Genomic DNA, 24,779 nt, shown 5'->3' with positions numbered 1-24,779 from the left:
CAAACAGGTTGGGGTTAAAGTAATTCAGAACATAGGGGTAAGGAAGACAGTGTCTATATTTTAGAACCACACATACTCTTTGAGACCAGTGGAAGAAAGGTTTATTTGACCTAGAACTGAAATTTTCTGCAGTGCATAATCTAATTCAACTTATTTATATAGCTCCTTTCAACAATTGAAACACAGGGAACGAAGAATAAGAAAGAGGTCCTTTAATCCTGTATGGATTATTATAATGCCTGGAAACATCCTAGAGTACATTAAGTAGATAATGAAAAAGTATTGGCAAAGTCCCTTGAGGGAGGGGAGATGAAATGTGGAACTATTAAACCTTACCATCATGGAATCCACTGATACTGTGTCAAACCTTAGGGATACCCAAATCAATAGGCCATACCCTTGATCATGAGCTACTCTTGTGAAGCTTATGTAGGCAGCAGAGAAGCTTAGACTACCTGTAGGCCTAAGAGTTACTTCTGGAGGACCTCTGTTGTTGTTCAGATGTGGCCTCTCTAAGCCCAGCTCTGCAAAAGAAATCATTGCCCTCCCCACTACATGTGACATGACATCCTGGGGTGAAAGTCTCCCTGGAGTCATGGGAGAGAACTCCCAGGGATGAATCCAGACCTGGCACCGTGGGATCAACAATGACATCCTGATCAAAAGGGGGAAAAGAAATGTAATTAATAAAATATCAGTGGCAGAGAGAGTTCAAATAGAGTTGAAAGGCTACTCTGGAGTTTGCTTTTACGCAAGCTTCAAGTAGGCCTTGCTGCCTGTCATAACCTGTCAACCCCCACCAGGACCATTCCAGCCAAACCTAAAGAACACCTAGGGCAATATATAAGATTCCACAAGGGTTCCAGGCACTAGAATAACTTTCCAGAAACTTACAACCTCCAGATGGGTCCCAGGTCCAGATAAATCCTGGAACTAGCCCACCCTCTCTAGAACATCAGATAATTCCACCTCCCTACCCCATATTAGTGACAGACCCTTCCGATATCAAACATTTAGAATTGCTATAGCCCAAACAACCCCAAAGAGAGGTATAGAAAGATCAAAGGTGATGGTGTAATTATACATAGAAGATAGGACTTAACAAATGAATATGAGTGCTGAATCATTAAATTGATATCTCTTTTAGTTTCCGGTATTTTAGAGCTACTAGAAGTAAAAACCTAAAATTTTGAAATTGTAACCTATGTCAAAGTCTGAAATATGTTTTACAACTAATTGTGGTACTGTGCTTTGAAATATATAGCTTTTTTGTATATATGTTATGTTTACAAAAAAAGAAGGAAAAAAGTTGATTGTGATGATAAAAAAGTATTTAAGCCCTCTAGTCTCCTATATTCTGGAGCAGCTAGAAAGTAAAATATGAGAGGATCATATGGTAATCCATGATAAGCTCTGGGATCTATCCTGTAACCACTTTTTGAAGAGTCCTTTAAAAAGTATTGCATTTTTATTTCTTTGCTTTATATATAAGTTACTTTACACAATTTAAAAAGTAAAAAAAAAAAAAAAGTACTGCCCATAGGGTTACTGGCAGTTCAGTGGTACAATGCTCACCTTCCTTGTGGGAGATCCTGGTTTGATTCCTGGACCATGAGCCCCGCCCCCCCAACAAAAATATCAATTGGCCATAGATGTGAGAATCTATTTATGAATTCTTGATTTGACTCCATTTGTCTGTGTATCCATTTTTGTGCCAGTACCATTCTGTTATGACCACTGTAGCTTTTTAATACGTTCTAAAGTCAGAGGTATGAGTCTTCTGAATTCATTTCTCTTTGAAGATGATTTTGGCTAATTGGCACCACTTACCCTTGCAAATATTTTTGGTAATTGGGTTTTCCATTTCTGCATAGTATGTTGTGGGAATTTTTATTGTGATTGCATTGAAGCTACATATCATTTGGGGTGGAACTGAGATCTTAACAATATTAAATCTTCCAACTTATGAGCACGAAATGTCCTTCTATTTATTTAGATATTCCTTCATTTCTTTCAGTAAAGTTTTGTAGTTCAAAACTTGGATTAATTGCCCCAAATGCTGGGTCTCCTCTGAAGTTTTCATTTGTTTCCTTGACTGAGCCATACCTTCTCGTTTCTTTGAATGGCTTGTAACTTTTTGCTGATGTCTGAGCATCTGACTATTTTGATGTGCTGACACTGAAGGTCAGTTTCTTCCTTTGCCTAAGGTATGGTAGATTGACTAAGTGTTAAGTCTCTTCTTTGATGCTTGGTCCAACTTATATTCCAACCTTTGTAATAGCCTGTGTTCGACTGTTTAGATTTTATCAGCCCTTCTGCACCTGATTCTTTCCCTGTGTAAGCAGTACAACTTTTAAGATTGCTTCATGTGCAATTCTTTCTCCTCTTGGAGAAAGCTTCATTTCCTGTGTTCCTTCTCCAGGAATCCTGATCTGTTCTGTTTGTTTCGGTGCCGAGTTTTCTCCCCAACTCATATGGTTTGTTTAAATTCTTTCTCTCAGTCAGTACCTCCTTTTCTTTACACTTTTAGGTTTGGGAACCTATCCTCTTCCCACCGGTTCAGTCCTCCATCTTAGTTTATTTCCATGAGGCTTTTCTGCTTCAGTTAATTCCCCAGTAGGGGCATCCTTTCCTGATGGCTAAATGGTATCAATTCAGAAAAGCTCATTATTTTGCTTAGGTAATCCAGTAATGAGAGACTGGGTTGGGGGTATGTACTTCTTGCTAACAGTTCTGCCTCTGCTCTCTTTTTCTCTTGGGGACACTTTTGTGTGTGATATTCTTTGGCAGCTTGTCTTCCACCCTCGTCTCTGGTTGAGTCCCTGTGCCTGCGTATGTGTGGAGTTCTAACTCAATGCTGTGAGGGGCTCTGTGGTCTGCCTCTGCTTTAGAAGGAAAACAAGGCATGCTGCCTCCATTGCTGTTAAGCTGTGTGGGACCGAGTGAAGGGGAGTGGTCCAGACTGGCAGGTGTGGGACATAAATCTCCTACCTATTTTGGTGTTTTTTCACCTTTTTCTTTGCCTTTGATTCAGCATTGGTTTAGTCCTTCTTCAGTCTCTGTTGTCCCCCAAAGTTCCAAGGAAGGGGAATTTTATTATTTATTTCTGAGGAATGCTTTACATCACCCTGTTGATGATACTATTCCCCCAATTGTTTTCCTTTGATTTTTTTCAATTTTATTGAGATATATTCACACACCACTTCAAAGTATATGCACACCACCACAAAACTATCCAAAGTATATAATCACTGACTCACAGTATCATTTCATAGTTATATAGACATCCCCATGATCAATTTGAGAACATTTTCATTATTCCAGGACAGAAATAAGAATAAAAAATAAAACCTTTCTCCTTTACACCATTGTTGACTCAGAGTATTGGTTTGATACTGTTGATGAGGGAATATTAAAATATTACTGTTACTTATAGGCCATAGTTTGCAATAGCTGTTTTTTCATATATGCTTCTCTAATTTTTTTTTTCACATTTGTAGTGGTTCATGGAAGAACTTACTTATATACATGACTTTAAACAACCACTATCAAACAATCAAATTCACCTACAATCTGTGCCTATTTCTTGTAATCCCAAGAGATGGGTTAAACATCACCTCTATCCAATCCCAAACATTTTAGATCAACCTCATTAACAATTCTGTACATACTAACTTCTTCCTCTTTTCTAGCTTCTGCCTCTCTCTAGAAACCCTACATTCTCCATTTTTCCCTGCATGTCTTATTGTATTACTCATCTAACCATAGATTGGATAAAGGGGGTATCTGTTTTACAATCACACAGTCAAAAGATAAAAATTATATAATTATGCAATCATTATCAAAGACCAAGGCTACTGGGTTGCAATTCAGCAATCTCAGGTTTCTCCTTCTGGTGGTTCTAATGCACTAGAAATGAAAGAGAAATATCTTTATACTGATTCAGTAGTGATAATCATTTGTTAAATCCTAACTTCTCTTACAGCTCCTCCCTCTCATTTGATTGATCTTTCAAACTTCAGAGGTATTTGGGCAATGACCATTCCGACTTCATGCTGAAAAGGGGTTTCAACATTATGGAGTAGAGGACTACAACTGGTTATAATGTTCTTGGAGAGACTTATATCTCTGAGTTTCAGACCTTATGTGGGATAAGAACGATCAGGAGATTTTAAGTTTCTGGAAAAATAAACTTAATCTTTTGTTAAGTCTTAGAGCCCACGGTGTTCGTTGGGGTTTTCAGGAACATTTTTGGTTGTTCCCCAATTGAAGTGTTTTTTGTTTTTTGTTTTTTGTTTTTTTTGCTGTTGGTAGATAAGTAAGTCTTGAATATACTTTGCAAACAAGGCCTGTTTTATCTACTTTTTCATTTAGGAGGCTAAAAAGCTGAGTCAGATTGATTTCAAGGACCCTATGTTCTCATAGTCTCCAGGGCCAGTTGATTTCTTGACAAGGGTGACAGAGACCCTGAATGGGGGAAGAATATGCTCTTCAACAGTTGATTCTGGGAAAACTGGATATGCACATACAAAAGAATAAAATTGGAACCCTGCCTCATCCCATATACACAGATTAAACAAAATATGTCACTGTTCTAAATATTAGAGTAAAAACCATAAAACTCTAAGAAAAATACACAGGCACAACATTCAGGACCTGTATATAGCAATGGATTTTAGATAGGAGAGAAAAATTAATTTAAAAAAATTGATAAATTGGATTCTATTTAAATTGAAAACTTTGTTCCATCAAAGAATATTATCAAGAAAGTAGGGATGGGGTGAATGGGTAGGGTGTTCAGTGGTAGAATTCTTGCCCGCCATGCAGGAGACCCAGGTTTAATTCCCAGTCCATGTACTTCTCAAAAGATAAACAAGCAAAACTAACTAAAATTCAACAAATGGTGCTGCGATAATGGGATACTCATAAGGAAAATCATGAAATGTGACCCCGCCATACAGCAAAAAAAAAAAAAAAGAAAAGAAAAGAAAGTAAGCATGTAGCGTACAGATTGGGAGAAAATATTTTGCAAAGTGTGTATCTTATAAGGGTTTAATATCCAGAATATACCATGACTCTTACAACTGAGCAACAAAAAGACAAATAATCCAATTGAAAAATGGACAAAGTACTTGAATAGACATTTCTCCTAAGAAGATAATATAAATGGCCAATAACCATATGAAAAGCTGGTCAACATCATTACAGATGTTGCAGATCATTAGGGAAATACAAATTAAAACCATAGGAAATACCACTTCCCACCTACTAGGATGGCTATTATTGTTTTTTAAATTCTCCTAGGTAGTATTTAATGATTTCCAGTAATTTTCCATTGTTTGGATGTCATACATATTATGCTAGCTTTATTCCTATGTCATGTTTTATTCTATTGTAAATGGTAGTTTATTTTTATTTCTAATTATATGCTGCTAATTTATGGAAACACTATTTTTGTAATGTTTATTTTGCAAATTTTTTAGACAAACTTATAGTTCTGATAGTTTTTTTTTATTGTAACTTAGTTATTATCTGTGCCCTCAGTCATGTAAACTTACTTTCATTTTCCCTTTCCAGTTTGTATGCTTTTATTTCTTTTTCTTGTCTTACTTAAATTGCTAGGACCCATTGCTAGGACAACGTTTAATAGAAGTGGGGAGCTGACGTCTTTGCCTTGTTTTCAATCATTGGGAAAATGCATTCAGTCTCTATTAAATATGATGTAGATTCATGAATTCTCTTTATCAAATTGAATAATTTCCCTTCTGTTAATGGTGTGATCTGAAATTTTAGCATAAAATTATAGAATTTTGTTAATTTTTTCCCTGCATCTGCTGAGATAAGGTATGCTTTTTCTTTTATCTTAAAAATATTTTTGATATGGTGAATTAGATTAATTGAATTTAGACTGTTGTAGAAACCTTAGATTTCTGAGGAAAAAAACCACTTGGTTAAAAGGTACTATCTTTTTTATATACTAATGTATTTGACTTCTTGAAATTTTAAGGATTTTGCATATATGTTCATGAGGGATATTGTTTTGTTGTTGTTTTCTTGATTATTTTTGCTTTTTCATTGTAATATCTTTGCCTGGTTTTGATAGCGGGGAAATGCTGGTATAATGAAATGAATTGGGAATTGTTTTCTCCTTTTTTGTTTTCTAGAATAGTCTGTTTAGAACTGGTCTTATTTTATCCTTAAATATTTGGTATAATTGACCATCAAGGTGACTGGATGTAGAGTTTTCTTTGTGGAAAGATTTTTTTTTTTTGCATGGGCAGGCACATGGGAATTGAACCCCGGTCCTCTGGCATGGCAGGCAAGCATTCTTGCCTGCTGAGCGACCGTGGCCCGCCCTGTGGAAAGATTTTTAATCTACAAGTTAAATTTTGTTAATAGAGTTCATTGATTTTCTTTTTGTTTTTCTGTTTTCTATTTCATTGATTTCTGCTCTGAATTTTATTTTCTCCCTTCTTCTTGCTTAGATTCAATTTGCTATTGTTTCCTAGTTTTTTAGGTAGAAGCTGGTTAGATCATTAATTGGAGATTTTTCTAATTTTATTCTTATACACGTCTTGTTAACAACCACTCTAGCTACCTCCCACAAATTTTGATAGATTATGTTTTCATTTTCACACAATTTCAAAGCATTTTCTAATTTTTTAAAATTCTTCCTTCACTCATGGGTAAGTTGGATGAGACTATCAAGTACTTTTAAAGAAATGATTGTTTTTCTTTATTACAAATGTAAAAGAATAAAAAATATCAGAGGTTATAAGATAAAAATGAGACTCCTGTCATCACTACTTATCAAACAGTTTCTGAGACAAAATTAACAAAGACTGTTTTGTCATAAACTTCAACAAGGGAACCCTTCTGCCCTGACTTTTGTTTCAGCAAGGGTTTAAAATTGTCAGCAAAGAGAGTTTGTTTTATAGAGTAGAAAGAAAATATACTTAAACAGTCTGATTGACAAGTGGTCTAATTCATTAAGGTGGAAATTTGAAAAAGGGGGAGGACTAATTGGCCTTCAGGTAGATTTGACAGTCCTTTTTTGACTGCAGGCGGACAAGCAAACAATTATCGAACATGTCAAAAGAGGAAAGAATGTTCATTGTTAAGGATAGAGGTTTTCTATGCCTGGCCAATTCCTAGAACAAATGGGGATCAGTCAGGATTTGTGTGTGTGTGTGTGTGTGCATATGTGTGTGTGAAATTGTCGCGATCTTTATGGGGGGGAAGCTCACATTGCAGGCAGTTTCTCATCCTCTTAAAGAGTAGAAACATACAAAAAATTTTAAAGTTGTGTAATATTTTAGTTATTTCTTTGTATACTATGTGGTACTGTTGTTAGAAGGATATCAATAACTTGTCCTAAAAATCTTGCAAGTTAAACTTTTTGTTATTATTTTAGTGACTGTGCAGTGTAATTATAAATATAATTTTTAGTATCTAATGCCTTTTTCCTGATCTCACTAGATTCTCAAGTGGGTGTTTTACGCATTTGGAATGTTTCAAGAACAACACCTATTGATAATTTTAAATTGAAGAAAACAGGATTCCATTGCTTACATGTACTTAGATCTCCTCCAAGGAAAAAATGTAAGTGAAATATTATCAACATTTTAATATTTTCCATTATGATATTTACTGCTATCTAACACAGTGCTTAATACAGTGACAAAAACATCTCAAATCTAAATGCTACTATGAAGAGCTAAGTTTTAAAAATAGCCTTTGAAAATATATGTGCTAAAGGTACAGTCATTGCAAAAAATTACTAAAATGGACATATTTAAAGTCAAGACACATTTTTAAAATGCTATTCGGTGAAAGTATCCCAGTAATTTCAGATCATCTAAATGGGGAAAATGAAACAATGATATGATGAAAATAAATTAGAAATATCAAAAGTGATGGAATTAAAGAACATTGGTCTAAACTAGGAGACTTTTCTGCTTTAAATCTGGCTCTTATGCAATTTGTATGGTCTATACTAGAGTTACTATAACTTAAACATACAAAATATAGAATCCAGAAGGATATATTCCAAGTTTCAGTGCCAGTTATAACTGGATTAGTAGTGTTATGGATATTCTATATATTCCTCATGTATTTCTGTTTATTTTTCTCATTACTGTTCTCTGCTTCTGTTATGAAGAAAAAAATAAAACATACCAAGCAATAAAAGAAAATAAATCTATATATTTAGAATTTCTTTAGAATAAAAAGTTTTCCTAAATATAAGGAAAAATACCTCATCTAATTTCTAAATCAGTCATGTTAACTCTACATTTTTGGTAGTGTTCCCATTTTTGTGTGAACCATAAAAAAACACTAGAAAGGGAATTTAGTGATTGAAAAATCTAGAGTACCTTCTACTCCTTATGCTGTGTACTTTTATAATATGCTAATTAGGTAGCAATTGCTATTCCAAGTAATGCTATTTTGACTAGCAAATTTAATATTTAATTTAGTGGGTAATGCAAATAGTGAAAAACTTCTATTTCAAGCTTCAGCCTTTCTAAAAATTTAAGCTTTTCTATGGAAACCTAACACTTCTAGCACATGGATAGTAGATAATGTAGAAATTTTAATGTTGGAGAAGTAACATGTTGGAGACTGACGTATTGCTTATGTATTGTGCATTTTCCTCACTGTTTGCATGTTTAGTGGCCTATGCATTCACATGTCAGGGGATGACTGAGGGATCACAGATTTTTCTTTTTGTATTTTTTTCATTTTGCAAAAGCAGACCAAAACTATTAGAGAAAAATAAAGAAGTACATAGCAGTCTAGTCACCCTTGAGTAGTACCTTTCAGATCACAAATTGCTAGACATCTAGTTTTCCCCTGAAGTTTTTCACATAACAGGAAGTGTGGGATAAGAATGATCATCTGAAAATGGAATTTTAAAAATTTAGATTTAATCACTAAATTATAAAAAAAATGAATTATACATAAATAGGTACATAAAGAGGATATCAAAACCATCCAAAATGTCACCAAATTAAAATATTAGAAAACTGTCAACAAATTGAATTGGATTCTACTACGTTGTCTTTTTTATTAGTAGTTCATTCTAGTTTCAATTTCTGTCATTCTCAGATATTTAGGAATGATAATTATTGATAACGAACACAATTTAAAAAGACCTCCTTATATGCGAATCAAAAAGATAAAATACTGGGAATTTCTATCTATATTCAAGTGTATAATTAGTAATAAATTGATCTAATACTAACAGTATTTTGAATTACAAGTGATTTTGGATTATGTTTACAAAAGGCTATTCACACTGTAAAAGTAAAACTTCTTGAAAAAAAGACAAATACTAAATGAAAATATGAAAAAAGGACTATACATATAATAACTAACAAGGAGACATTTATGTAATTGAAAGTTGGAGAAATAAGGGCCTATGAATAGTAAAGAAAACTGAAGAAAGATAAATTGAGATGCAAATGTATGTTAAATAGTATTGTAATTCTTATATTGGGTGCTAAATTAAAGTGAATTATAAATAATCTTACAAATAACTATTTTCATTGGCTTTAAAATTAATTGAAGAGAATTATTTGCTTTAAAAGAGAAAAAATTACATACATGTTTGTTTGTATGTGTGAAAGAGGGGAGTAAACTGTCAGTGTTTTGAGAGATTATCGTTCAGAAATGATGCTATGCTTCAATTTACAAATTAAATGAACAAATCTTAACAATCCATTGTAATTCTTCACACACAAATTTTAATCCATTTTACTCCATCTGTACTTCTGTGCACTTTTCACATTTATTTACTTATGTTTCCATATATTTTTTTGAAATGCCACAAAAGTACTCCAGTGGCAGAAATTGTGTTCATCCCTTAAATGTTTATTTACAAAGATCTAGATAAAAAAGATTCTAGAAAAAAAACAATGAAGCATCTTTATAAATTAAACCATGTGATTTCACTCCAGGGTATGGGAAGCTGTGGGTGTAAATATTTACCCTATTCTTTTCTTTTTTAAAAAATAGTTTTGATCCAGTCTCCAACCAAAAATCATTATACATCCTCAACTAGTGAAGCAGTTCCACCGCCAACTTTGACACAGAATCAAGCATTTTCTCTTCCCCCTGGTCATGCTGTGTGCTGTTTCTTGGATGGTGGAGTTGGACTTTATGATATGGGAGCCAGGAAGTGGGATTTTCTTAGGGATTTGGTATGTCTATGGTCGTTCATTACTTTTAGACCTTTTGTGTTTTTGTTTTGTTTTTGGCTTGGGCAGGCTCCAGGAATCGAACCTGGGTCTCCAGCATGGGAGGCAACAATTCTGCCCCTGAGCCATCATTGCGCCGCCCCATTCATTACTTTAATACCTTATTAGTCTATGCATATTTATTTTGTGTAAGTCAATGTGTTTATTTTTACTTACATATAATATTGTTAAAATTATTTTTGTTAAGTAATGATGTATTAGAATTTTATCTAAGTTGGTCGTAACATCTTAGAAAAATATATAAAATGATGACAAAACTATTACATTTCTTTAAATATTAATGTCAACTCTGTTTTATAATACTGGAAAATTACATAACTTTGTTATATGTTGGAAGCAAAATGAGAAACAGGATATTCTTTTTATATTTAGCTATAAAGTTTTGTGAAAATTTTGTTTCCATAGATTTAGTCCCAAAGATATTCTTTTAAGAGAAAGGAGATGCCCATTATTATTATGCGTTTTCTGAGATTCATTTCTATTATTGAATTATCATAATTATTGTCATAATTCTGTGATTCTGTGAATTTCCGTTCTTAAAATCATTTAGCTGCTATATAACATAGAGTATAACCTGAGGACACACATATTTATCTGTGTTCTGTGCCTTTCCCCCACTCCCTAAAATATTGCCTAGAACATAGAAAGATTTTACTAAATTTTGTTGAATTAGTGAATGAATGAAGGCATATAATAATTTTAGATGTGTTTTAATCAGTGTTTGTAAAGAATGGTCCTCTGTATTTCTTTCCAGTCCAGAGTTTATAAAACTGTTTCCTCTTTGCAGGTTTGAATTAGATTGGTCTAGATATTTAAGAAAGTTCTAAATACTAATTGTTTTCTTGTGATCTCACTTAGAAAAGAAATACAGAGCTTTATTTTTCCTTGAAAAGAAAGAAAAGAGATAATATTATTTCAGTATTTCAAGATTATTCATTTAATGTTGCCCTCAAAACTTAAAAAAAGAACTATAGCAAACATATTTTTGAAGCAATGCTTTAGCTTAGTTATTTTAAACATTCTCCTTTGTAACTATTCATTAGAAGATGGTTGAATTTTCTTTCCATATATATTTCCAATTTTTGCCAGTGTGTTAAATTTTCTTCACACTGCTGTTTATACTTCAAATTTCTGTTTACTTTTAAAAATTTTTATGGAAGGGAAGTTTGAAATATATAAGAATACATTTAAATCTATAACAAGTTATAATGGGTAGAAAAGAAGTTACATGGTCTACAATCAATAGATTTTCTATTAAGTGTATATCCTTAATGCTTTAAAATCTATCTTAAATTTTCAGTTCTAATACATATTAAATTTTCCTTGTCAAATTATTTCAGTGGCTTGTCTCACTTTTAAATTATCTGCCAATCTGAAAAGAAAGTCATTTTTTTTTTCTTACAGATTTCTCTCATTTGGGAAATGCCACTAGTTGTTTTGCTTTTTTGTGGATTTTAATTTGTTTGTTTTTCAAGAATGTATTAATATTTAAACACAAAAGACTGTCATAAACAAAATACGGCTAGACTATTTTTCAATTAAAACACAATCGTTGCAGTGTCTAATTCTAGGGATCCAAGAAATGGAATTATTCTGAATAGCTATATCGAGCAAATATATACTTGTAAAATACTAGCTGGGAAATTATAGTAATGTAGAAGTTCAAAAGAACATCAACTGTAGCATTAATTAAACGACAGCAGTAAAAAAAACTTTCGTCTTAATACAGCTCCAATTTTAATACAGCTCTAGAGAAACAGACTCAACAGCAAACACTCGCAAATATAAAATTTATAAAAGTGTCTCACGTGACTGCAGGAACGCAAGTCCAAAATCCGCAGGGCATGCTGTGAAGCCGACGGTTCCGATGGAGGGTCTGGATGAACTCCACAGGAGAGGCTCAGCAGCCAAAACAGGAAGAGCCTGTTTCTTCTGAATCCTCCTTAAAAGGCTTCCTGTGATTAGATTAAGCATCACTCATTGCAGAAGACACTCCCCTTTGGCTGATTACAAATGGCATCAGCTGTGGATGCAGCTGATGTGATCATGATCTAATTCTATGAAATGTTCTCATTGCAAGAGACAGGCCAGCACTTGCCCAACCAGACAAACAGGTACCACAACTTGGCCAAGTTGACACATGAACCTGACCATGACAGTCCACCCCTTATCAACTTGGCAGTTATATATATCACCTCAAACCATATCTAATTTCCAAATAAAAACAATAAACACACATTTTTTCTTTTACCTAACAATACTCAACTGTCCTGCATATAACTGGAAACACATTAAATCTCACACTTGCCCAACCAGACAAACAGGTACCACAACTTGGCCAAGTTGACACATGAACCTGACCATGACAAGAAATATTACCAGAAGAAAAATCTGAATCTGATATGACGTATGCATAAAGTATCTCCAGAGATTCCCAATTACGTGTGCTAAATAAAATCTTAAATACATTATACTTCTAAATGAGTGTTTGCTTAATTAAAAAGAAAAATGCTATAAATTTTTCCGCTTCATTAAAAATTAACAAAAATGTTACAAATTTTTCCTCTTCATCCATACATTCTTGGTAAGCAGAAAACAAAAAAAAAAGGAAGTATTTACAATTTGGTTCTTGCTGTAGAATTTTCAAATTAAAATGTGAGGGCATAGTTGTGAAATAGCATTTAAAAATACACATACTTGCAATCCCTATCTTAAGTATGTTCCTAATATTAGAAATGACAACCTGAAATGACTCCAGCTAGGTCAACCAGTGACTATAGAAAGATCTCTTCCCTCCCTTTTTCAAACCTTTGAGATTTTTCTCTCATCTAACTTCCACCCAAAGGAGAGACTTCAAGCCCTTTTTCAGTATCCTAAAAGTTGTAATTTCTGGCATTAATGAAATCAGGGAATTTAAAGGGCTCCCTTGTATACCTTTACTACAGCAGTTAGGGAATGAAAAGCCCTGTCCCTGTATTTAAACTTCCTTCCCAGATCTCACCATATAGTTTCTGCTGCTTGGAGTGGGAGTTTCAATTTGCACAACAAAAAAGTTGTGACTTTTTTTATTCTGTATTTCCAGGGACATGTGGAAACTATCTTTTACTCAAATTCAAACCTGATGATTCCAGTCTTTTAGCAGCAGCTTCATTTGATGGCACTATGAAAGATTGGGATATAAACACATTATCAGTTTCTTCAACATCTGACTAAAACGAAATATAACTCTGGCTACTTGAGTTGGACTCTTCACAGATTTTGCCATAGGCACATAGTGATTAAGCTCTACTTTCCTGATGTGTGTTTACATATACCTGTAAAAGCCACTTCACAGTTTTGTGGGCTGTCAAAACCCAAATCACCATGTAACAGGAGCAAGTTATTCCAAGTTCCATGTATAGACTTGTTAGAGAATTTTGGAACAAGACTCATTAAAAATAAGAGCCATGACTAATTCTTATTTCTGAAGTATGGCATCGGTATAAAAAAGGAATATTTGTCTATAGGACTTTTAGTTTCAATTTTATCTTGGTCTTTTCTTATACTGCCAGAATAACTGTAAAAATTGTTAATGGTTAATGGCTTTATAAATTTCTAGTGTATTATCCTGTGTATTATAAATAATAAGAAAAATATCTTTGAATTTCATTGAAATTTTAGAAATGAGAATTTTGAACATATTTGCATTTATTTACTGATTTTAAGGCCTATAGTTGAGTAGAGTCTAGGTTGGCACAAAATAGTACAATACAGTACTAACAGTACAATGAGCATTCAATCACAGAGATGGTTTCATTTTGTCAGTATATTTTTCATTAATGGTTGGAGAACCATAGTTCATATGTCAGCTTGTTTATGCATTTATGGCTTCTTTATAATGTTTTCAACCTTGAAGTTTCTCCCTTCCTTAGGAGTTGTAACTTTTTTTTTATTCTGTATTTCCAGGGACATGTGGAAACTATCTTTGACTGCAAATTCAAACCTGATGACCCCAATCTTTTAGCAACAGCTTCATTTGATGGCACTGTAAAAGTTTGGGATATAAACACATTAACAGCAGTGTATACTTCCCCAGGCAATGAAGGGGTTATTTATTCCCTTTCGTGGGCCCCAGGTAAGATGTATTTTATTAAAATAAAGAGTATAATTAAATGCCTTTTCCTAAATTTTACTGTCATCTGAATTATCTTCTTACTGTCAAGGCGAGAAAAATATTTTTGGCAATGCATTTGGTTTTTGTGGGGTTTATAATAGGCTGCCTGCAGAGGGTCTTTCACTCATGTACCCTCTATTCAACATAGTCATACAGAAAAGTTAAAACATATCAGGATTATCTCTATGTATGTAATATTGGCTGCCATTTTATAGATAAGCCTTTAAGCATATGAAACATTTTACATGATAAAAGTTTTCCTGAAAATTTGAATGTAAATCAAATTTATTAAAATAAAATCACTTAGGGTAAAAAAAAAAAACACTTAGGGCGGTGCGATGGTGGCTCAGTGGCAGAATTCTCACCTGCCATGCCAGAGACCCAGTGTTGTAGTTTGCTAGCTGCCAGAATGCAATATACCAGAAATGAAATGGCTTTTAACAAAGGGAATTTAATAAGTTGTTAGTTTACAATTCTAAGGCCGAGAAAATGTCCCAATAAAAACAAGTCTAAAGAAATGTCCAGTTTAAGGCATCCAGGGAAAGATGCCTTGGTTCAAGAAGACCGACGATGTTCAACATTTCTCTCTCAGCTGGAAGGGCACATGGCGAACATGGCAGCATCTGCCGGCTTTCACGTGGCTCTACCAAAAAGGACTCCCTCCAAAACGTTTCCTCTTTTAAAAGATTCCAGCAAGCAACTCCACCTTCAGTGGGTGGAGACACACTTCCATGGAAATCATCTAATCAAAAGTTACCACCCACAATTGAGTGGGTCACATCTTCATGGAAACAATCAAAATGCTCCCACCCGGCAATATTGAATGAGGATCAAAGGGAAGACTTTTCTGGGGTCCACCAGGGATTCAGACCGGCTCACCCAGATTCGATTCCCATACCTGCCCATGCCAAAAAAAAAAAATGACTCTAAGAAAATTCCATTTATATAAAAATTATAATACGTACTCTTCCTTATACATCTTTTTAATAAATATGGATGATTATATATCAAATAACAGTTCAGTTGTCACCATATAATTCTACATCAATTCCAACTTTGTGATATTAAAGAATTTTTATGCCACAATAGAATTATATTCTTTTGCTTGATCTTAGGAGGATACTGTCTTTTGTACCAGTAAGTACATAAAAAAGATACCCGATTAGGCCTCTGATAATTTCTCCTAGTACAGTATCGTTATTTTCCTATAATAAATAATTGTATACACCTAAATGAATTTGTATACATTTTTAAATACTTTCGTATACTTTTTAAAAATTAAGAGAATGTGTAGGTTTACTAGAATAATTATGCAGAAGGTTCAGAATGCCTATATACCCTCCTTATACGTGCAATTTTCAATATTGTTAACACTTTGAATTAATGCAGTACCTTTGATACAGTTGATAATTAATTGTACTGTTAACTATAATTCATAGTTTACATTAGGGTTCACTGTGTTGTATATTCCTGTGCTTTTTAAAAATATCATTATTCTAGTAACATAAGTACAACCTAAAATTTCCCCTTTTAACCATGTTCAAATACGTAATTCAGTGCTGTTAGTTACGTTCCCAATGTTGTGCTACCATCACCACTCTTTTCCATCCCCCATAACAGAAACTCTGTATAATTTAAGCATTAACGCTCCATTCCCTACCCCAGCCCAGCGTCTGATAACCTGTATTCTAGTTTCTAACATGAACTTGCTTATTCAAATTATTTCATATGTGAAATAGACAACATTTGTCCTTTTGTATCTGGTTTATTTCATGCAACATGATGTCTTCAAAGTTCATCCCAGTGCACATGTATCAAAACTCTATTCCTTTTTACAGCCAAATAGTATTTTGTTATATACATGTGCCATCTTTGTTTATCCAGTCATCATTTGATGGACACCTGGGTTGCTTCCATTCTTTGAAAGTTGTAAATACTACCCCTATGAACATCGGTGTGCAAATATCTGTTGCAGTTCCTTCTTTCATTTATTTTTGGTATATGCCCAGAAGTAGGTATATATGATAATTCTGTGTTTAACTTTCTGAAGAACTGGCAAACTGTCTTCCACAGTGGCCGCACCATTTTAAATTCCACCAACATGAATGAGAAAACACTTTTAATTCTCTCCAACATTTGTAATTTCCATTTTTTTAAATAGTAGCCATTCTAATGGATGTGAAATGGTGTCTTATGATTTTGATTCACACTTCCCTATTAGCTACTGATATACAGGAACTTTTATTTGCTTTTTTGGCCATTTGTAAATCATCTTTGGAGAAATACCTATTTAAATGTTTTTTAATAGGGTTGTTTGTCTTTTTATTGTTGAGATGTCAGATTTCTTTATATATTCTGGATATTAAACCCTTGTTGGATATGTGGTTTCCAAATATTTTCTCACATTCTGTGGGTTGTCTTCTTACTTTCATGATAAAATCCTTTGATGCACAAAAGCTTTTAGTTTTGATGAAGTCCAATTTATCAGTTTTGTCTTTTGTTGTTTATTCTTTGGATATAATGTGTAAGAAACCTAGAACAATGTCTTAAAGATACTTCCCTATGTTCACTGGGATTTTATAGTTTTGGTTCTTATTTTAGACCTGTAATCCATTTTGAATGCATTTTTGTCTATGTTGTTAGGTAGGGTTCTACCTTCATTCTTTTGTGTATGGATGTATAGTTTTTCCAACACCATTTGTTGAAGATGCTATTCTTTCCCAATTAAGTGGACTTGGCACTCTTGTCAAAAATCAGTTGGCCATGGAGGTGAGGGTTGATTTCTGAACTCTCAGTTCTTTCAAATTGGATAATATGTCTGTCCTATGCCAGTGCTATGCTGTTTTGAATACTATAGCTTTGTAAGAAGTTTTAGAATTGGGAAATGTGAGTCCTCTAACTTCATTCTTCTTTGATAAGATAGTTTTGGCTGTTCCAAGCCCCTCACCTTTCCATATAAATTTGATGATTGAATTCTCAATATATGTAAAAAAAAAAAAAAAGGCTATTGGAATGTTAGTTGGGATTGCAGTGAATCTGTAAATCATTTTGGGTAGAACTGACATCTTAACAATATTCAATCTTATTATCCATGAACACAGAATGTCCTTCCATTTGTTTAGGTTGTCTTTGATTTCATTCAGCACAACTTTGTACTTATCTGTCTATAAGTCCTAAAATCTGATTAAATTGATTCCTAATATGTGATTCTTTTAGTTGTAAATGGAATCTTTTTTCTTAATTTCCTCTTCAGATTGTTTATTCCTGGTGTATAGAACACCACTGATTTTATTTTTTTGTATGCTGTTTGGTGGGGGTCACATTTCATTGTTTTCCATGTGAGAATCCTTTTATTGTAGCACCATTTGTTGAAGTTGAACTACCCTTGCACCCCCAGAACACTATTGATTTTTGGATGTTGATCTTGAATCCCACCACTTTGCTTAAATCATTTATTATCCTAGTTGCTTTTTTTGTGGAGTATTCAGCATTTTCTCTATATTTGCATAGGCACATATCACTAGCAAAGCGGAAAATTTTACTTCTTCCTTTCCGTTTTCGATGCCTTTTACTTCTTTTTCTTTCCTAATTGTTTTAGCTAGGATTCTGGTAGAATGTTAAGTAACAGTTCTGACAGTGGACTTCTCTGTCTGGGTATTGATCTTACAGGCATAACTTTCAGTCTTTCACCATTGAATAAATATGTCAGTGGTGGGTTTTTATATTTACTCTTTATTATGTTGATATACTATTTCTAGTTTTTTAAATGTTTTTATCTAGAAGGGGTCCTAGCTTTTGTCAAATGTCTTTTCTGCACAAATTCAGATGAATGTGGTGATTTTACTTTGTCCTATTATTATACCATATCACATTTAATTTTCTTGCGTTGAACCACCCTTGCATACCTGAGAAAAATCTTACTTGATCTTGGTATATAATTCTTTTAATGTGCTGTTGGATTCAGTTTTCTAGTATTTTGTTTGGAATTTTTGCATCTATATTCATAAGGGGTATTGTTTTGTAATTTTTTTCTCATCGTGTGTTTATCTGACTTTGATACTAGGGTGTTGTTGCTTTCATAAAGTGAGTTTTGAAGTATTTCCTTCTCTTCAACTTTTTTTGATATCTCTAGAAAAAGAATAGCAAAGTAAACCCAAACAATTAGAAGGAAAGAAATAACAAACATTAGTGTGGAGATAAACGGAATAAAGACTAAAAAAACAATAGACAGAATCAGTTCACCAAAAGTTGGTTCTTTGTAAAACCAGTAAAATTGACAAAACTTTAGTTAGATTGACAAAGAATAAAAGCAAGAGGGTGTAAATAAGTAAAGTCTAAAATTGAAAGGGAAACATTACTACTGATACCACAGAAATAAAAATGATTATAAGAGGATACTATAAACAACTGAATGGCTTGTTAGATAAGCTATATAAAATAGAGAAATTCCTAAAAACACATAACTACATAAACACTAACTCAAGATGAAATAGAAGATGTCAACAGACCAATAAGTAGGAACGAGACTGAATGAGTAATCAAAAACCACCAAAGAAAAATCCAGCAACAGATGACTTCTCTGGTGAATAATACTGAACTTTAAAAGAAGAATTAACAACTGTCTTGCTCAGACTCTTCTGCCTGCAGGGCAAGTTCTGTGAGAGTGAGCTCAAGATGAGATTTCTGGTTGGGTATTTCACGCTACCATCTGATAGTTTGGCAGTGGAGTGCAGAAATCCTATGTGCAAAGGGATTACTCTGTTCTCCTTGGAAGAGGTCCAGACATTTGGAATAAAAACACAGGCTGGTTCCATACTGTGCTGGGGAGGGGCCAACAAGGGTATCTTCTCCCAGTGTTTTAAATATGAGTTCTCTTGATTTGGAACTCACCTAGTTACCGAAAACCTTAACTGTTTTCCAGAGTTTTAAGGAAGATGGCTATGCTAGTTTTTGCAGTTATTCAAAGATTCTGTGGTGGAGCGACACCTTGGAGCATTTTATGCTGTTGTCTTGGTTGACTGACTTTTTCCACTAAAATAATTTTTTACTTAAAAAAGAATACTTTTTTTTCTATAATGCTTTATTCTTGTTCCAATAGTAATATATTAATTTAAAGTGTACATGTAACCAGTTTAAAGATTGATTGGTACCATTTCTCCCCATATGCCAGTATTCTTTATCTTGAGTCTGTGTCCACATGGGTTTCAGATGTATTCAGAATCTGGAGTTCTCTTGCAATTTTTTTGCATAACTTCTAGAATGTGTGTGTGTAGTATATGCCTATATCTGTCAAGGCATGTCATAGTAATCTGATTTCAAAGAGCTCCACAGTACTTAAGAAGTGAAAAGCCACTACTTTATGTATCCCTCATGTCCTGCAATGAAGAGAAGGTGTAGAAAGATGTTTTACTTGCAGCTTAATAACCGTAGTTATTTCTTAATCAGAAATACCCAGTGTTACTGCAGATACAGGGCTAACTGAAAAAAAAATTTTTTTCCTTCATTAAGGAAGACGGCATAACAAAGAACTAATAAGATCTCTTTAATCACTTATTAAAGAAGGTCTGTGGTCAGAGAGGTTGAATAGCTTACCCAAGATGACATACCTAGTGAGAGTAGCAATATTTAATCGAAGTTTAAACAATTGCCCATCTGACTCTTAGGCCTGTGTTCTTAATCATTGTAGTACACATCTTCACAGTAGGTTCTTGTGTCTAGGAATATAGGGATCTGACTGGTCAGTGCAGTAATAGCACCAACATTCTTTCACTTACAGAAAATATAGGTCCAAACCTAAAACTTAAATAGAGATTCTGACTGTAAATACCATCATTTTCAAATCACAGTACAGAAAGCCTAATCTCACTGAAAGCATCCTTTTAGTCTATACTTAGAGAATTTGTATCAAAAAGTAAAAATATCAGAAAATTTATTTTTTTCATTGTTTTCTGTGCTATTATTTCTGTGTCAACCACTATTTTTAGGTCAGTGTGCAAAACTTAAGGTTAATGAAGGATGATAAGGATGGAAATAGATTAGGTTATAGATGATAATATAATCTATCTCTGTAATTTGGAGTAAATACTACAAGAAAAGACCAAAGTACAAATAAATATATACTTCTCTCCCCATTAATTTATGAACCTGAAAAGGGGTGCAGAATAAAAATAGTAGAAATATAGTAAGGACCTATTTTTAGCATTGCAATCATTAATCACAAAGCAGTTTCTCCATATTTTTACTCCAGACAGCAAATGAACAGCTGCTCCTTTCTTCAACTGAAGGAATCATCTTTCACTGTCTTGCCAAGAAAAAAAAAATAGTTAAGTTCTTGAATCATAACCGTCTAGGAACTTAATAGCAATTTGATTTTAACAGGTACTTTTTATTCCTTAAAAGCAGAAAACATTATTTATGTTTTTAATGGAAAAACTGATTTTTCTCATGTGTTCTGCTTATGAAAGTACTTTTCTTGTTAGAAAAGTCAGGGAAATATGAAAACTGAATATATTATGATAAATTTGAAGAATTATTGATAATTTTTGTAGTTGTGGTCATGACAGTTTGGACATATCAGTCTTTTAAATATCCATACTGAAGTACTTATTAATTAAATGAAATGATGTCAGTAATTTACTCCAAAGAAATCCAGTAGAGGTAGAGACAAAACAATTTTGGCTATGTTTTGGTAATGTTGAAGCTATATGATAGATATGTGGGAGTTCATTATACTGTTCCCTCTACATTTGCATGTTTTTGGTATTTCCGTTATAAAAAAAAGTTTTTAAAACTACTTTGCAAATATCAAGTCTTATGTTTTCAAAACTTAGAAAGTTGTGCTTAACATTTAATATTATTTTTACCAAATTTTCCTAAGGTGATTTAAATTGTATCGCTGGGGCAACTTCCCGAAATGGTGCTTTTATTTGGGATGTTAAAAGGGGCAAAATGGTACAACGATTCAATGAGGTAAGATATATTTATTGTTAGCTCAGCAAAATAATGTCTTCTACTAATTCATTTATTTGTAATGTTTTTCTTTCTTCGCAGTTAATAACCAAGTGATATGAATGTTCTGTAGAATGGAAGAAAATACAAGAGGATGTTTATGTATTTAAGTGAATTCTAAAAAAATGTGGCTGGGGGTACAAGGGTAGTTCAGTGGTAGAATTCTCACCTGCCATGCAGGAGACCCAGATTAGATTCCCCGCCCATGCACTTCCCCCCTGGAAAAAACTTGTTTTTTTCAGCAAATGATGGTGCAATGGGAAAAGAATAAAATGTTACCCCCACCGTACAGCTCACACAGCACACACACACAAATATAGCTGAGTTTAAAATCTTAAACTTCACTTAAAATTGCCTTGATGATTCAAAAGAATTTTTACTCATCCTCTACAAAATATTCAAAAGAATTTTAACTCATCCTCTACAAAATATGCAAAAGAATTTTAACTCATCCTCTACAAAATTATCTAGGCAACTATTAAGTAGTAGAAAGAAGACTAAGTTCAGAATAACGGTTGCCAAGTTATAGTCCTGGTTCTATTACTGTTTAGCTCTTGATCTAGGGAGAATAATTTTATCGCCTTGAACTGATTTCTTCACCTATAACATGGTGAAATTGGATTATATAATTTCTTAAGTTTCTTCCCACTTCCCAGATTCTATTATTCTATCATAAACCCTGAAAATTCTCCTCTTCCTATGTATAGTATCACAAATTCTACTAATACTTTTGCTTGGGATTAAGTTATTATCCCATTTTTTTACTGCATTCCATCAATATTTGGATGATATGTATGATTTCATTATAGTAGGATAAGTTTGATCTTGGGGAAAAATGAATAGGATCTATTGGTACCTCTCATTGTCTTGAAGTTTCATTCATTTCAAACAATTACTGTTTAAGCTTATTAATTGTTTGATTTCTTTGAGTTTTTTTAATATACCTGAGGCATCCCATGAGGATGCCCTTTAGTATACTTGCTCTCCGGGAGGCTACTACAGTAATAGAATGCTGATTGTTAGGGAAATGTAACCAACCACTGGTTAACAGTTTTACACTTAGAAGAAGAAATTCAACATCCTTCCATCTTTCTCCACATACAACAATACACATTCACTTCATAATACCCCAACCTGTCCTCTGCCTCTCATCACCAGAACAACACTTATCCCAAAATAAATGATGTGGTATATATTAAGAAAAAATGAAATGGACCTGAAATGGAACTTTTAACCTAGATTGAAAAATTTTATCCTTAGATACATCTGTTGATATCTTCTTGTGGCCTTTTGGCACCTTGTGACCTAAGAAAATCTTTGCATTGTCACTAGGACAGTCCCCAGCTTGATTCTAGCAATCTGACATAATGAATATCAAGGACGTGTATTCATTTATGCATCCATATCTTTCCCAGCATTCAATAGCACTGTTAAGACCAATTTTGAAATTATTTAAATCTCGAATAGTGGACACAGGGCATACTAATATGCTGGCTTGATTAAGCTATATACCCCCTACAAAAGGAAATTCAGGGTATGAGAAAGCCATAAATGTCCTTTTCATGGGGACAAAGGAAGCTGACAGCAGACCTCCAACCCTTAAACTAAATAAGTATGGGGACTAGTTCTATTTTTATCTACCTTTTCAAGTCTGCTCTCCCTTACCCCCCCTCAAAAGGTAAAAGCAGCGAACTAGATAACGTCCTATGAATTTGAAACTGTATGTTTGTAAAGCAACCTGGAAATTCATGATAAAAAGTCACTTTAGTTTTCTCTTAACTTCAAACACAATTTAAGCACCACATAAAACTGAAGTGTTTTTAATTAAAATTTGCAAATGGATTTACCACAACCTTTAGTCATCCATGACACAATGGCATTCCTTATATAGTATATTCCCTATGTTTTCAAAAATTTTCATCATACCAGCAGTAACTTCATCCTTCAACCCTTCATCAGCTTCACAGTTCAGGGGAACAGGTAAATTCAGAGTGATTTCTTAGAGGAGTCTCCTTAAATCTGTTCTAATTTGTTTTTGTAAACTTAAAATTTGAAATTTAGGGGGACAATGAAAAGTAATAATAATTGGCAATTTATCTCATACTGCAATGTTAGTAGCACTGCACTGAAAGCAGTAGTAGCAAATGAAAGCAGATAGATAATTATCTCCAACTCTAGACCTGTTTCTGGCAAAAGACGTAAGCAGCTTAATTCTGCACGTGCTGAAGACAGAGATTTTGGCTCTTTACCTTGTGTCCAGAAAATTAGGTGGACACCTTGTTTTGTCCACAATGGTTTTGTTTCTTAAGTTTGACAGTTTTATATTCTCTTAATACTGTCTTAAAATATATATTCAGCCTTCTGCTATTGTCAATAATATGTCTGTTAATATCATCTGGAGCAAGTTCAATATAGAAAAGTAGTACTTAGAAGAAGTAAATAAATAAGAGAAAAAAAGGGGTGAATTATTTCTTATTGATAGGTATTTTGCATTTTTTGAAGCATGGAAAAAATGGAATATTCTGCATTGCCTGGAGTCATAAAGATTCCAAAAGAATAGCAACCTGCAGTGGTGATGGTTTCTGGTAAGTATAATGTATGAAATTAGTTTTAAAAGATGCATTTGATAATAGCTAGTGTATGATATCAGCACACACATTAAATATTCAAAGTGGTTTCATTACAGTTCTACCATTTATCGTAAATATTCTTTATAATCCATATATGCACATGCTATATTCTTATGATTTATCACTAATAAATAATGGTGCAGTGATGTCTTTAAAATAAATAAATTAATGAATCAGTCATTGATTTCTAATTGAAAATACTTCTAGAATTATAACTGAAAGACTGGATTGCCTCAAATAAATTTCAAGTGCTTTTAAAGAATTTAAATAAATCTCATCACATTTTGGGAGGAGTGGTATTTCAGTTTCAGCGATGATTCAGGAGCTGTATACTGTGCTCTAAAAACTTGTTCATAGTTTTATAGATGCAATTGTTTATAGAAGGATCAGAACTCTTTGCAGGAGGAATAGGTAATGCATGTGGCAAGTGCTTCTTTGAGGAGGTGACTAACTTCTCTGACCTTGTGTTACAGAAATATGTGCTTTGTAACTTCTAAATCCTGGGATAAAGTAGATTTCTAAGTAAAAATATATAGGGGAGAATGTCTTTGGCTTAAAAATAATGTTTTAAGTCAAATAATGCTGTCTTTGAAAGTAGTAAACCCTTCAGAACAGACACTCGTAGTTGTTGACAAAATAGAAAAGTTTGTTTCCTGTTACATTTTGTGTACCCAGTCCAGTTTTTCTTATCATCAGCTATTAATTTTAATGAAAAAGATGGTAGTTTTG

At 33.4% G+C, this 24,779-nt stretch overlaps 1 protein-coding gene and 1 non-coding gene across 6 annotated transcripts in view; one reads left to right on the top strand and one right to left on the bottom strand.

The window, feature by feature from the left end:
* WDR17 (WD repeat domain 17) overlaps positions 1-24,779 on the top strand; it is a 116,900-nt gene that overhangs the window by 58,052 nt on the left and 34,069 nt on the right. For all 5 annotated transcript variants that reach the window (XR_013169078.1, XM_077144407.1, XM_077144410.1 and 2 more), the window contains 5 exons: positions 7,480-7,602; positions 10,018-10,202; positions 14,205-14,373; positions 21,290-21,381; positions 23,923-24,005. Coding sequence is in view for 4 of the 5 variants with exons in the window: in XM_077144407.1 (XP_077000522.1) it covers positions 7,480-7,602; positions 10,018-10,202; positions 14,205-14,373; positions 21,290-21,381; positions 23,923-24,005 (652 nt within the window). In the remaining variant the exon portion in view is untranslated. The remainder of the gene's footprint in view (positions 1-7,479; positions 7,603-10,017; positions 10,203-14,204; positions 14,374-21,289; positions 21,382-23,922; positions 24,006-24,779) is intronic.
* On the bottom strand, positions 4,303-4,432 carry LOC143670046 (small Cajal body-specific RNA 15). The gene has a single exon (XR_013169228.1).

This window comes from Tamandua tetradactyla, chromosome 26 (genome assembly GCF_023851605.1).
Source record: "Tamandua tetradactyla isolate mTamTet1 chromosome 26, mTamTet1.pri, whole genome shotgun sequence".
NCBI classification, from domain to species: Eukaryota; Metazoa; Chordata; class Mammalia; order Pilosa; family Myrmecophagidae; genus Tamandua; species Tamandua tetradactyla.
This window is presented reverse-complemented; position numbering and strand designations above follow the sequence as displayed.